The sequence below is a fragment of the Bemisia tabaci genome, chromosome 2, assembly GCF_918797505.1.
Source record: "Bemisia tabaci chromosome 2, PGI_BMITA_v3".
Lineage (NCBI taxonomy): Eukaryota > Metazoa > Arthropoda > Insecta > Hemiptera > Aleyrodidae > Bemisia > Bemisia tabaci.
The window spans coordinates 75,423,780-75,438,504 of NC_092794.1; the positions used below are offsets into that span (position 1 = coordinate 75,423,780).

Below are 14,725 nucleotides of genomic sequence, written 5' to 3' on the forward strand. Positions count from 1 at the left end.
AAATTTGATGTTTCGTCACGCATGACTTTCTCTACATTTCTACATTCTTATAGTACCCGCTCACAATCTGTATGTCTCAATTAGACATGACATAATGGTGGTAGGGATTCAACCACAGCAAACTGTGTAGGTATGAAACAGCTCTCTTCACCTGAGAAGTCAATCAGAGAAGAGTTTTTAAACAGAAAAGACCGATTCCTTCTGCCAAAAGGTGATTAATATTTCACAATCTTTATTTTCCTTCAACTTCTCTAGGTCAAATGCACATCATCTCGATTGTAACAAAAATCTACCTCCATTTATTGCTTCAAAATCCTCTTTGACTGATATAAAGGAATTCATTCCATCAAGGTTTTGTTTGTGTGTCAATGTTCTACAATGGTGCACCTTCAAATGTATTTTGAAAAAATGAGAAACCAAAAATATCCGAATTTGAAACTTCTCTCCAAAACGAGATCAAAAAATTCAAAGAAAAGGGTTGGAGAGAGATGTCCTGAAGCATATATTTAGTCGATCAACAAAATTGTTCAAATTTACTAAATCCTGACAGTACCTATTGCTGGGCAAGATGTAATTAATTAATAGAGCCTCAATGATGTGATGCCCCTTCAATAAATTGCAGACCCCTAAGAAAAAGTAATGCGTCTAGCCTAGAGTATAAAGAAAAGAACTTATTTTATTCTGCTCCTAATTGAACAAATCTGATCAAAAATGCTCGTGAAACATGATCATTTCAAATTCAGATGTGACAGTGAAGTTGGACTGGACAGTCAGAAACTTTATTATAGCTTAGTTATAACTAGCCTGGTTCTATGCCTCTCTTTCACCTACTCATTTTTATATTAATTAAGATAAGAATTGGATGAAAATTAACAATATATTTTTGCCATCATTTCAAGTTTTTAGCTCATACTTTTTCACTTGCTTTTCCAGACACCTACGAGAAGTGCAACACCAATGCCTGGCGTTTAAATTGTCACCGCAAGGTGCTTTCGGAGTCGAACAGGAAGCAAAAGGAAGAGGTCAACGCATAAAAAAGAGGAAACACTTCTCATCTAATGATAACGATGACTCAGAACAAGAAACCGAACTGAAAGTGTCTAAGAAGAAAAAATCATCCTCAAAATCTCTAAAGTATGAGAAAATGCGCGAAAAATTGACAGAATATGCCAAAGGTTTGAAAAAGACCGTGTTACCCACGCCCCCTGATAATCGTCCTAAAACCTCAAAACCTAGCTCCTGCGCTGGAGAATTCCATCGATCAACCATCGCTTCAGCATCCTCTTCGAAAGATTCCGCCAAAAATTTTTTAATTGTAGATGAAGGTGGTCCAGAGGCCTCAGATACGCCTTCCCCTCTTAAAGGACCCCACGACACAGGCAAGCCCTCTCCTATCAACCGCAAATCTCCGAACAAATCACAGAGTCAAGAGTCCGTGAAGAAGCAACTCTTTACAGAGAAAGAAGCCCCGAAGAAAGCGAAATGTAATATTGGGAAGAAAGTTAAACACACATGTGGTTTCTTGCTGCAGTGTGCGCGAGATGAGGCGGTGCTGCACATTTTATGCAAAATCTCTGGTGAGTAACAATTTTAAGTTTTAGAGTATTTATACTCATTAAATTTTGTTGTTGATTTTTTTTTTTCCTACTAGTATCTCCAAACTCGTTTACAGCAATTTATATTGAAAGTATGCGAATCCCAAGTGTTGTCCAGAGCTGTCTGAACGGTTTAGTCTTAATGTTGGGTACTTGCGATCTGCATCAAATGATGTAGTTGATTGAATCCACAGCCCTCATTAAAATAATGGATCGTTAGGAACATAAAATGAATGGTCCAAATAAGAGCTGTTGAAAATTCAATTAGGTATCAACTTTAAAAATGTCTCTGACTCTAATGGATTATTATACTTTCCTAAGACCCAAAAGCTTCCTAGCTTCGTAAGTGTTATGATGTGAAAGGAGGAGTGTCGTTTTGGGCCTTTTCCGGCCCCACCTGGATTTTGCTGAATGTTTCATATTTTCAAAGTACTAGTCCTAGGTAGACTTTATGCCAAATATTTTACCGAACGGAGCCCATGCAAAGGTGCAACAACGCCTCAAACCCAGAACCTTGGCATCGAAAAGTAGTTATTTTCGTCGACTTTTTCGACCGTTATCACTCTTCCAGCAGATGATTCCTATGTATTTTTTTTGCGTACTTTCCGTTTCTGGCCTTTTTAAAGGCCTCTGATAAATTTTAAGGGGCCTTATGGCCCATTATTCCCATTTTTAGCCCATTTTTCGGGGTTTTTTCAATTTTACACACGCAGAAATCAATTTAAACTAAAAACCGTGTACGTTTTTGAAAAGAACGCAAAAAAATAAATGAAAAATGTTCAGTAAATCTTTTTTCTACGTTGCCAAATTCTCGAGGAAAATCGTCCGAAAGAGCCAAAAATGGCAAAAATTCGATAAATTGCCACGCTTGAGGTTCAAGAAAGTGGAGTACCACTTTTATATGGACGTACGTAACAGCTCTTACCTATACATACAACATATCAAAAAACTATAGTTGTACCTGGATTCCCATGATGTGAAAATTGACCGGGATGTCGATTTTAGCGGCCTTTCTTTACTTGAAGGTAGCTCTTTTGAATGTTTCTCGACCTTAATCACCCTCTATGGGTGTGTACTATATGTATTTTTCTACGTACTTTTCATATCTGGCCATAAAAATGGCTTCCTGTGAATTTTAAAAGGCGTAACGGTCCATTGTTGCCAATTTTCACCAATTTTTAGGGGTTTTTTCAAGTTTACATGTGTGAAACTTAATTTAATCTAAAAACCGTGTACATTTTCTGAAAGAACGTAAAAAAATACATAAAATGTGATTTGTAACTCTTCCCAACGTTGCCAAGTTTTCGAGAAAAACCGTCCTGAAGCGCCAAAAATGCCAAAAATTGGATTAATCGTCACATCGAAGGTTCCAGGAAGTGCATTTTAAGTTTTATTTCACTACAAATAACGTATCGAAAATGGAAAATTGCAATGCGTCTCACGGAACATGTTATGGCTCAGATGAACGTGACAAAACAGACCCTCAAGGTGCTTTTACCTTATCCTTCACTCCAGTTCACCTCTTTATTCCTGTAACCTCGAGATAATCCTTGGTTCTCAAGATGCTTGCTACAGGCCAAATATACCAAACAACAGAAACTGCGTGGGGAAAGTGTCCCACGATCCACATGAAAGTCAATATTCACTTTCTAGAACCTTCAACGTGATGATTAATCCAATTTATGGCATTTTTGGCGCTTCAGGACGATTTTTCTCAAAAACTTGGCAACGTTGGGAAGAGTTACAAATCACATTTAATGTATTTTTTTACGTTCTTTCAGAAAATGTACACGGTTTTTAGATTAAATTAAGTTTCACACATGTAAACTTGAAAAAACCCCTAAAAATTGGTGAAAATTGGCAACAATGGACCGTTACGCCTTTTAAAATTCACAGGAAGCCATTTTTATGGCCAGATATGAAAAGTACGTAGAAAAATACATATAGTACACACCCATAGAGGGTGATTAAGGTCGAGAAACATTCAAAAGAGCTACCTTCAAGTAAAGAAAGGCCGCTAAAATCGACATCCCGGTCAATTTTCACATCATGGGAATCCAGGTACAACTATAGTTTTTTGATATGTTGTATGTATAGGTAAGAGCTGTTACGTACGTCCATATAAAAGTGGTACTCCACTTTCTTGAACCTCAAGCGTGGCAATTTATCGAATTTTTGCCATTTTTGGCTCTTTCGGACGATTTTCCTCGAGAATTTGGCAACGTAGAAAAAAGATTTACTGAACATTTTTCATTTATTTTTTTGCGTTCTTTTCAAAAACGTACACGGTTTTTAGTTTAAATTGATTTCTGCGTGTGTAAAATTGAAAAAACCCCGAAAAATGGGCTAAAAATGGGAATAATGGGCCATAAGGCCCCTTAAAATTTATCAGAGGCCTTTAAAAAGGCCAGAAACGGAAAGTACGCAAAAAAAATACATAGGAATCATCTGCTGGAAGAGTGATAACGGTCGAAAAAGTCGACGAAAATAACTACTTTTCGATGCCAAGGTTCTGGGTTTGAGGCGTTGTTGCACCTTTGCATGGGCTCCGTTCGGTAAAATATTTGGCATAAAGTCTACCTAGGACTAGTACTTTGAAAATATGAAACATTCAGCAAAATCCAGGTGGGGCCGGAAAAGGCCCAAAACGACACTCCTCCTTTCACATCATAACACTTACGAAGCTAGGAAGCTTTTGGGTCTTAGGAAAGTATAATAATCCATTAGAGTCAGAGACATTTTTAAAGTTGATACCTAATTGAATTTTCAACAGCTCTTATTTGGACCATTCATTTTATGTTCCTAACGATCCATTATTTTAATGAGGGCTGTGGATTCAATCAACTACATCATTTGATGCAGATCGCAAGTTCGCATACTTTTCGATGCCAAGGTTCTGGGTTTGAGGCATTGTTGCACCTTTGCATGGGCTCCGTTCGGTAAAATATTTGGCATAAAGTCTACCTAGGACTAGAACTTTGAAAATATGAAACATTCAGCAAAATCCAGGTGGGGCCGGAAAAGGCCCAAAACGACACTCCTCCTTTTAGCCTCTCTTACCCCCCATTAAGAGTGTTGTGCATAATTTTTTACCACATATTTCATATAATAGACAGGTATTCAAATTACTAATCAGTCCCCTCACAGTAAATAGTGCCTAACTAAAGTGATATTCTTGAATATTCTAGCTGATTTGACAAGCGTCCTGCATTATCAAAAACGAGCAAAATTAGCTACTCCTGCTTTTGGACAGGAAGCTGAGAAGAAAGATGTTGATGAAGTGGCTCTGCCAGACTGCCTTCTGGGTATTATACCCTACCTAACCAAGGAAGATTTATTGAAAGCGGAGGAACACCTCAAGGATGAAACGCTCTTAAACACCGTGGTGTGTGATAAAAAAATTATTTTGATGCCCTAATGAAAACATGCTCATGAAGACATTTTACGTAGCATTCTATGTGTGGTTTAATTTTAAAATTCACAGTAAATCCTCATTTTTAAAGTCCCAGATTTTTTAAGGATCACACTCTGACCTATATCAACACCTATGTGTAATATTGATGCATTGCAAATGCATTAGACTTTTCCTGAGTAGACAGCAATTTAGTTTTGCATTACTCCAAAATTGAAGGTTTTTCATTGCCAAATTTCCTCCTGATTATTTTTGTTACTTAAAACTTATTACAAAGTTTCTAACGCCTAATGATACCAAGGTACAATGAAAAACACCTATCTGGATCTCAGTGCTGTCTGATAAGCTAAGCTGAACGGTCGTTTTTCAGTATAGTGCTCCCTTATCAAATCTGATAACTTTTGTTCGAAGTTCCTATGCTGCCTCGGCAGCTCGAATTTTTCGAAGTGATAAAACCTAACCCAAAATCGCGAATTGTGAACTAAAATAGTGTTTTCTTTACTACCCCTGCGATGGCGGGGGTAGATGAAAGACAAACAACCAGTGATAAATCGTCTTATGACTCAATTAAGAACGATATGGTAGATGAACTTATAAATATAGACTTAAAACCAGTGCTTGAAAGTGATTCGTACCACGAAACAATTAAATCGTATATGAAAAAATCTCAATCGGTTCTGAAAGTAATCTCAAAAGAGAATAAAGTGCTAGCCAACGAAAACAGTGCTCTTTCAGCTCAATTAAAAACTTTTTTAGAAAATCACAAAGAAAGTGAAATTAAGAACCAATCTATTATTTCGAGTTTACAAACTCAAATTAATGAGCTTAAACAATCAAGTACGACTACACCCTCAGCTACTAAAAATTCGGTGAAAAACATCACTAAACCTAACTCTACTAAAGCCCCAGGGCAAACTAAAATAACTCAGTTTTCCAACAAAAATAATGTTAATCTAAATGAAGTACCCCCAGTTTCCACAAGCAACAAATTCGATGCGCTACAATCGGAAAGTATGGAAACGAATGAAAACGAAGCCATCCTTGCGGACGATGACGATACATCAGATGACATCAATTCAGATCCGGAATTCAAGGAAAAACGCTTAACCTATAAGAGACCACTGAAGAAAAGGAAAAGGGAAAACTCCAGTGGAAAGGAACCAGACTCCGCTAATACTGCTACAACTAAAAATGATAAGTCTAGTGTTAATTCTACTAATGTTAAGGCAACAAAAGTACTACCTCCCCCTCCCATTAAGGTTATTGGTGTTAAGACTTTTGATGAATTAAAAACTCTCTTAAAAAATGCTTCAGAAAAAGAAGAATATACTATTAGATTTATCAGTAAAGAAACTTGGAAAATAAACCCAACCTCAGAAGACGCTTATCGTCAAATTTCTGAGACTTTAAACACAAATAACGTACAGTGGTACTCCCACTCTGACAAAAATACGCGCAATATTAAGGTTTTATGTAAAGGCCTCCCTCCCTCAATTTCAGAGGAGGAAATAATGGAAGATCTTTTAAATAAGGACTTCAAAATAAAATCAGCAGTGTGCATGATGAAACGTGTTGAAAAACTTAAAAATAAAAACAAATTGCAGTCTGATTCACAGGTTCAACCCTTAGACAACTCAGGAAAATCAGCGGAAAATTCAGCAAATCAAGCAGAAAATCAACAACCTAAAAAAGAATTGAAAGAATACGAATTGATCAAAATTCCTATTCATCAATTAGACTTCGATCACACGGAGTCTGTGGAAAAAATCTTTGCAATCAAAGGAATAGCCCACACAGTGGTTAAAATCGAACCTTTAAAAACTAATCCTGCTGTGGTACCCCAGTGTAAGCGGTGTTGCAGCTGGTCTCACACACAAAATTTTGGTCATAAAACACCTAGATGTGTCAAATGTGCCGGGAAACATTTATCTAAAGATTGTGCTTTTCCAGGAAAAATCTCAAACCCCAAATGTGCCAATTGCGGCACAACTGGTCATCCAGCTAGCTATAGGGGTTGCCCTATGGCTAAAGAATTCCAATTAGCTAGGAAAAATTTAATTAAAGGAAAAAATCCCACTCAAAAGAATGGGAAAAATTTTCCAACTCTAAACAAAAAGAACGTGACTGCCTCAAAACCAAAACCGCTTACAAAATCATTTGCAAGCGCTGTATCAGGTGATAAAAATAATGAGCTCAATGCTGATGCGAGCTCAATTCAAATTATAAGCACTCTATTGAAAACGATAGAAACATTAAACGAGCAAATTCGTATTCTCACTGATAAAGTAAGCCGGCTGGAAACACGCTCGGCAAAATGAATCACTAATGTTTCGTATTAACGATGAGTAATATGAGCATGAGTAATGATTTTTCTGATAATTTAGTTCTGTCTAATAATTTGTCTGCTCCTTTTTTGCAGGAAAATGATACGATTAATTTCGATGATGTCACTGTGTTACGCTCACAGAATAAAGTCAACTCGTTGAATTTCCTTGCTTGGAACTGCGGAGGCTTGACTCGGGCGAAGGCCGAAGAACTCAACGTTACGCTTAGAGATTTTAATGTGGACATCGCTCTAATGGCAGAGACCTGGTTCACAAAAACCGATAATAAAAGGTATTTTGCGGGGTACAAAGTATATAACGCATTGCACCCAGCAAATAAGCACAGAGGTGGGTCATCCATTATTATCAAAGAAAACTTTAAACACAATTTAATAAAATTGATAGAGACTCCAGCTTTTCAAGCTGTAGTAATAAACATTCATGCAGATATAGGCAACTTCAATGTCGCCTCACTTTATACTCCACCTGGAAATATCCTATCAACGGAAGATTATGTCGGTTTTTTGGAAGAATTGGGTCCTACGTATCTTGTGGGTGGAGACTGGAATGCTAAGAGTCCCAGATGGGGATCCAGAATTACAAATCCTAAAGGAGAATCTTTGCTCGAGGCAGTAAATAAGACAGGAGGAAATTTTATCACCCCTGGCAAGCCAACAAACTATCCCTATGTCCCAGGACACAAACCAGATTTAATAGACTTCTTCATTTTTCAAAATTTAAACATAATAGATAGAACCTCATGTGATACTATCCCCATGAAAATTCTACAAGGTCACGTAAAAATTTTAATGACTATATTTAGTAATCCTATCCTAGATGATAGACCTCCAAATATTTGTTCTAAAAGAACAAATTGGGAACAATTTCGGCTAGATTTAGAAAAACTAATAATCAACAGCATTCCAGTTTCCACTCCTGCGGATATTGATAGGGAGACGGAGCTGTTGGTGGAGCAAATTCAACAATGTGCGAAAGCTAACACCCCAATAGCTACTAATAATTTAAAGCCTTATGCTATCCCCAAAGATCTTCTGAAACTGATCCGTTCTAAAAGAAAAGCAAGCCGCATTTCTGACTCTTCATTTAATCCGGAAGATAAAGCTCATTTTAATAGATTGAATAAAATAGTTAAAAAACGAATGAATGAATTTTTTAAACCACAAATTTGAAAATTTTGTAAAATCTCTTTCACCTCACGCAGACAAAAATTATTCATTGTGGGCTGCTACTAAGTACTTAAAAAGACCCAAACAACTCAAATTTCCAATAAAAAAAGCAGATAACACCTGGGCAGAAACAGACTTAGAAAAAGCAGAACGGTTAGCAGATCATTTCGAAATGGCTTTCCAGCCTCACAAAGATATTGCCACACCTTCTTCAGACTCAGAAAATGGAAGCTCCACTGACAGCTCCGACTCCGAACCGCACAGTCAGGGAGAGGTGTCCTCATTAAGAACTCGAAAACCAAGGAAAATACCACCAGTAAAAATCAAAACAATTTCTCCATCTGAGATAACGAAAGAAATAAAAGGTAAAATTAAAGCCAAAAAAGCTCCTGGCTTTGACCAAATTTCAGGTCTTATTCTGAAGAACCTGCCGAACAAAGCAATTATGAAACTAACAGCTATTTTCAATGCAGTCATTCGATACAAATATATCCCTAAGCAATGGAAGATGGCAGAAATTTTCACTCTTCTAAAGCCAGATAAACCACCAGCAGAAGCTGCTTCTTATAGACCAATTTCCCTATTGCCGGTTATTGGAAAATTATTTGAAAAACTTTACATAAAGCGTTTAAATGAAATTGTTAAGCAAAATAATTTAATCATTGATGCCCAATTCGGCTTTAGGGCTCAACACTCAACAGTGGATCAACTACACAGGGTCACTAAATTTATCGAGGATGCATTGGAAAAGGGCGAATACTGCGTGGCTGTTTTCCTTGATGTAGCGCAAGCGTTCGATCGGGTCTGGCATGAGAGGCTCGTCGATAAACTTTTCACTATGCTCCCATGTAACCATGTGGAGCTCCTGTCGTCTTTCCTTACCGGAAGACAGTTTAGAGTCAGATACGAAAATGCGACTTCAGGTTTCAGACAAATCCGAGCGGGAGTTCCACAGGGCTCCTGTCTTTCCCCTCTTCTCTACTCCCTCTTTACAACAGACATCCCACAGTCTGGGAGGAGGGGGAAACTGGGAGTTTATGCCGACGATACTCTCGTGCTAACCTCGTCCAAGAGTTATAGAGAGGCACGTCACACAGCTCAACAACATTTGGATAAAATAAATAAATGGACAATGAGAGACAAAACAAAATTGAATGCCTCAAAATCAATTGAAGTGATTTTTACTAATCGTCCATATACCCACATCCCGCTCTCTCTAGGAGAAGATAAAATTCCACAAGACAATGTCGCCAAATATCTTGGACTTCACCTGGATTCCAGGCTCAGGTGGGGCAACCATATTAAAAAGAAGGTAGCACAATTGCGACTGAAATTTTCCAATATAGGCGACCCGAATTTGATGGTCTCAAACAATGGTTGCCTGGGACTGGTTCAGTAGGGACGGAGGGGGGATGGGACTTAAAGCGTGGGATTAGCCCTTGTGGGCTATTTGAAGTAGTAAAAAAAAAAAAAAAAAAAAAAATATGCAGTGGCTCATCGGACGTAAGTCACGGTTATCTCTAAATATCAAGTTACTCCTCTACAAATCAATGTTGAGGCCTGTTTGGAGTTATGGTTGCCAATTGTGGGGTTGTGCAGCCAAGTCAAATTTAGATAAAATAGAAATCATGCAAATGAAGATTTTAAGAAGTATAGCTAAAGCAAGATGGTATGAGAGGAATGTAGATATTCGCACGGACCTCAACATTGATTCAGTGGAGGACTACATCACCAAGATGTACACTGCATATGAATTTCGACTACACCGGCACCCCAACCCTGAAGCTCTTGAGCTCTTGGAATGGGACCGATGTGGTCGAAGATTAAAACGTCGCAAGCCCTATGAGCTTGGAATCCAGGGCTTTTCAAAATTTCCTTAAATAGTTAAACCACACGTGCCTCTCTACGCTCTCAAGACGTGATCAGGGGCTTCTTCGGGCTTTGACCGAATCCGGTCGCCCAATTTTCCACACAGATAAATCAAAAAGACCTTTTTACTTTGAAGTAAACTTGTCTTTATTCATTCTCCTTAATATTGTAAAGGTAGTACTTTTTATAAAATGTGTTTAGAATTAGTTTAATCTTATTTAGACAGTTAAGAAAAGCTTTTAAAAGACTTTTTATAAAGTCTAAAAGTGTATTTTGTACAAAATCTCTTATGTGCAAAAAAAAAAAAAAAAAAAAAAAAAAAACCTATCTGGATTCTTTGCCACATTTACATTATTTTCAAGTTAGATAATTTACTCTTGTAGTTTGTTGATACGAAAGCATGAGCCCACACAAGTACTTAAAATTTCTAAGTATACCCCTGAGATAAAGCTGATCAGAAATTTGATGAAACTAGGGCTTAATACCTGGTATCTATCGCTAGGTACTTATAATTGGAGATCAAAAGGGGAAATGGAACCATGTACATACATTGCTGCTGACTTTATTTTCCATCAGAGGTTTTTGTGCAAATCGAATGAGGCATGAATGTGGGAAGATGTTGAAAGAAACTCCTCTAAACCACTGATCAAATATCTTTTAAATGAATTATTTTACGTAGGTATAAGATTACATTCTTAAAGTGGAATTTGTTTTCTGTTGCAGGCCCAGCATTTCGAGTCCCTTTTTCAAAATGACCATGGGTTAACAAAGACAGCAAGAAACATCATTCGAGAGCGGATTGTGAAGGAGGTCCAAAAATTATACTCCTTGAAAGGAGGGCATGCTCAGAAAAAATTGAAAGTAGGAGGGCAAAGGAAAGAAGCTTTTAAGCAGTTAAGACTCTATACTGTCATCAAAAGTAAGTTTTTATTCATTTTTGGCCATGAGAGAATAATTTTCAGCACTTTATCAGTTAAAAAAATTAAAGGGAAGATTAATTAATAAATGTTGATGCTGTTATAGTAGACTATAATGTTTTAGTATACTCTGTAAATTTGTATACATTCTCATCGATTTTTTAAAGCATGCCAGGAAATGGGAAGTTGCAAAAGTTTCAAGAACCCACTTTAGCATTGCCTGTAATTCCTTTCCATTCAGGCAGGAATAGAGGAGACAATTTTATTTTTCCTACTTCGTTAAATTTAAGCATCCTGAACTGCAGTAAGAACTTTATTCTGCTGAATTGTATCAAATAAAAAATTTCTTTATCCCTAAGCATTGTGATAAGAAAGAAAAAGAGAGACTTGTTGTGACAGAGATCTGTGAGAGTCTTGCATCCCAGAAAAAGCAGTGGCGTAGCGTGACGTATTCCTTATTGCTCGCTCATGACCTGTTTTTGATCTGAGCCTTTAGTCAAGCAAGAAGATAAAGGGGATCTTCATTTCTCTACCCATGTTACTGGCTAAAAGCCCTGCTATTAGGTATGAGCAATTTATCATGCAAAACTCATTTTATTGCTTCCTCCTACAGTTGTTTGTTTTTAGTGTATTTTCCGAAGGAAATACACTATTGCGTTCTCCCCTGATGTCAGACCTGGACCAAAGACCATGTAATGAGCATCGATCATGGGTCGTAGATTACGAATATGCATGCCGTTTGAATTCATGTTTATATATATATATATATATCTGTTTATTTATGTATGTATTTCCGACTCATCGTGGTTTTTCCGATTTTCGCTGGGTTATGTTTCCCTCATTTTAAAAAATTTCCAGGTGAAACTTTTTGCGATGTAAAGTAGAGGAACAGGACTACCATTCTGCGAAAAAAAACGGAGATCGAAGTATTACATTTCGAATGGTGGGGGCGAGAAGTGGGGGGGAGGTTCAATTTTGTGGGCGCTATAACTCGCGCAAATTAAAAGCTTTCCCCCGAGATTTTTACAGAAGGAAGATCTTATTTAGTTCTAGGCTGGTATTGAATTTGAGCGAAATCGGTCGAGCCGTTTAAAAATGGCGAGCTTAGAAAGTTATAGGCGGGGGGTGTGCGGCAAAAGAGGAGGGAAGCCGCACAGAGGGTCACGACCTGAAAATTGGTGGACAAGACGGCAATGTTGTCGCACAGTGGATCACGAACTGAAAGTTGGTGGACAAGACGGCAATGTGGTCGCACAGTGGGTCACGAACTGAAAGTTGGTGGACGAGACGGCAATGTTGTCGCACAGTGGGTCACGAACTGGAAATTGGTGGACAAGACGGCAATGTTATTGTACAATGGGTCACGAACTGATAATTGGTGGACACGATGGCTATATTGTCGCACAGTGGGTTACAGACTGATAATTGTTGGACAAGACGGCAATGTTGTTGCACAGTGGGTTATGGAGATTCATCCATCTTCATTCAAGCTTGCCACAACGTTTGTTGACATTTTTTCGTATCAGACATTACATGAGGATTGTTGTTGCAACCTGGCGACATGAAGTCCTTATTCGAATAATCAATGCCTCCAACAGTTTTTTTTTTTTTTTTTTTTTTATTTGCACGAATTAAACTTGTACAAAGGTCGCTAATAGACATACATAGATGTCTTTTAAAGCTTAATTAATCTATAAGTATAACTTAATTATAATATATAAACATTTTATCTTATAAATTTTCAAAGTTTTAACATAAAAATATCATACTACCTCTGAATATTGAGGAGCTCTAAAAACATAATTACTCCTAAAATAAAAATGCCTATTTGTCTTAACTTTGTTTTTGTCTTTGTTTTATTGAAGACTACGGTCGACCGACACCGGCCGAAGACCTAAGCACCTCTGATCCATCCGAAGATACGGGGAGGCACACTAGTATTATGGGAAAAATTTTGAAAAGCCCTGAATTCCAAGCTCATAGGGCTTACGTCTTTTCAACCTGCGATTACATCGGTCCCATTCCAACAACGCAAGCGCTTCTTGGTTGGGGTGACGATGTAGTCTCATCTCATACGCAGAGTACATCTTGGTGATGTAATTCTCTACAGAGTCAATATTGAGGTCAGCGCGAATATCTGCATTCCTCTCATACCACCGAGCTTTAGCAATACTTCTTAGAATCTTCATCTGAATGATTTCGATCTTATCTAAATTTGACTTGGCTGCACAACCCCACAATTGGCAACCATAACTCCAAACCGGCCTCAACATTGACTTGTAGAGAAGCAACTTTAGTTGTAGGGAAAGTCGAGATTTGCGCCCCAAGAGCCACTGCATATTAGAGAACTTTAGTCGCAGTTGAGCGACCTTTTTTTTAATGTGAGCGCCCCATCTGAGCCTGGAATCCAGGTGGAGGCCAAGATATTTTGCGATGTTATCGTTTGGGATTTTAACTTCTCCTAAAAGTAGGGGAATATGGGTAAATGGTCTATTAGTGAAAACAACCTCAACCGATTTAGACGCATTTAGTTTGGTTTTGTCTTTTTTTGTCCATTTATCTATTTTGTTTAAATGAGATTGAGCGTTAAAACGTGCCTCCCTGTAACTTCGAGACGATGTTAGCACGAGAGTATCGTCTGCATAAATGCCCAACTTTCCCCCCCTCCCAGACTGTTGCCTCCAACAGTGTAAACATAAATCCAACCTCCAAAGATTGATATCTGCCCGCCCCTCCCTTCGGAAAATACACTCTTCCCGTGGTGGACGCGCGGGTCACTTAAAAGACAGAACAACTGAGGTCGGACACTCAAACTAAAAAAAAAAAAAAAAAAAAAAAAAAAAAAAAAAAAAAACACTAAAAACGCGCGCGAGGCGCGCGTCCTGGGGAGCTTGGGGGGGGGGGCGGAGCTGCCCCCCAAAAACCGGCGCGGAGCGAAGCGGAGCGCCGGTTTTTTTTCTCATATACTTTATAAACTTTGTAACTCAGACCAAGTGTTCTCTTAACATAAGACTCAAGCATTTTATTTTGTTTTTTATTTTGCAGAAGTTGTTAAAAGCCTGTATGGCCGAAGTGTATCCAATTACCGAGAGCTGATGGATAATACAACTGCGACCTTCTTAACCCACGCAGATGAAAAGAAAGAGGAAAATCCTGCATAAACTGGCAGAGGCATTGGCATCTTTTTTTTCTACCTACATATCTCCGTCTTGACGCTGTGTTAATTTCTTTCTTTCATCATCATGTGTATGGCGTTTTGCTATTTTGCCATTTGTCTCGTAATTTCAATTTTTCTACTTATTTGAATGACTTTTTATGAACAGTTTCCAAGTTATTTTTATTTTTTTTTTTTCATCATCATGTGTATGGCATTTTGCTAATTTGCCATCTCTCTAGTAATTTCAATTTTTCTACTTATTTG

At 37.9% G+C, this 14,725-nt stretch overlaps 2 protein-coding genes across 2 annotated transcripts in view; one reads left to right on the plus strand and one right to left on the minus strand.

The window, feature by feature from the left end:
- Positions 1–14,725, minus strand: part of LOC109042375 (TBC domain-containing protein kinase-like protein) — an 88,811-nt gene that overhangs the window by 8,641 nt on the left and 65,445 nt on the right. The window lies entirely within an intron of this gene.
- LOC140223877 (uncharacterized) lies at positions 863–14,487 on the plus strand. Its single transcript, XM_072296298.1, has 4 exons — positions 863–1,577; positions 4,784–4,980; positions 11,111–11,306; positions 14,350–14,487. The coding sequence occupies exons 1-4, from the start codon at positions 863–865 to the stop codon at positions 14,463–14,465; spliced, it is 1,224 nt and encodes a 407-aa protein (XP_072152399.1). The 3' UTR covers positions 14,466–14,487.

What these genes read in the sequence shown, in the direction of transcription:
- LOC140223877 (XM_072296298.1), top strand. Translation starts at nt 863, where the DNA reads ATGAAAATTAACAATATATTTTTGCCATCATTTCAAGTTTTTAGCTCA. An exon ending in CATTTTATGCAAAATCTCTG is followed by an intron (nt 1,578 to 4,783) that starts GTGAGTAACAAT and finishes TGAATATTCTAG; the next exon opens with CTGATTTGACAAGCGTCCTG. An exon ending in AAACGCTCTTAAACACCGTG is followed by an intron (nt 4,981 to 11,110) that starts GTGTGTGATAAA and finishes TTTCTGTTGCAG; the next exon opens with GCCCAGCATTTCGAGTCCCT.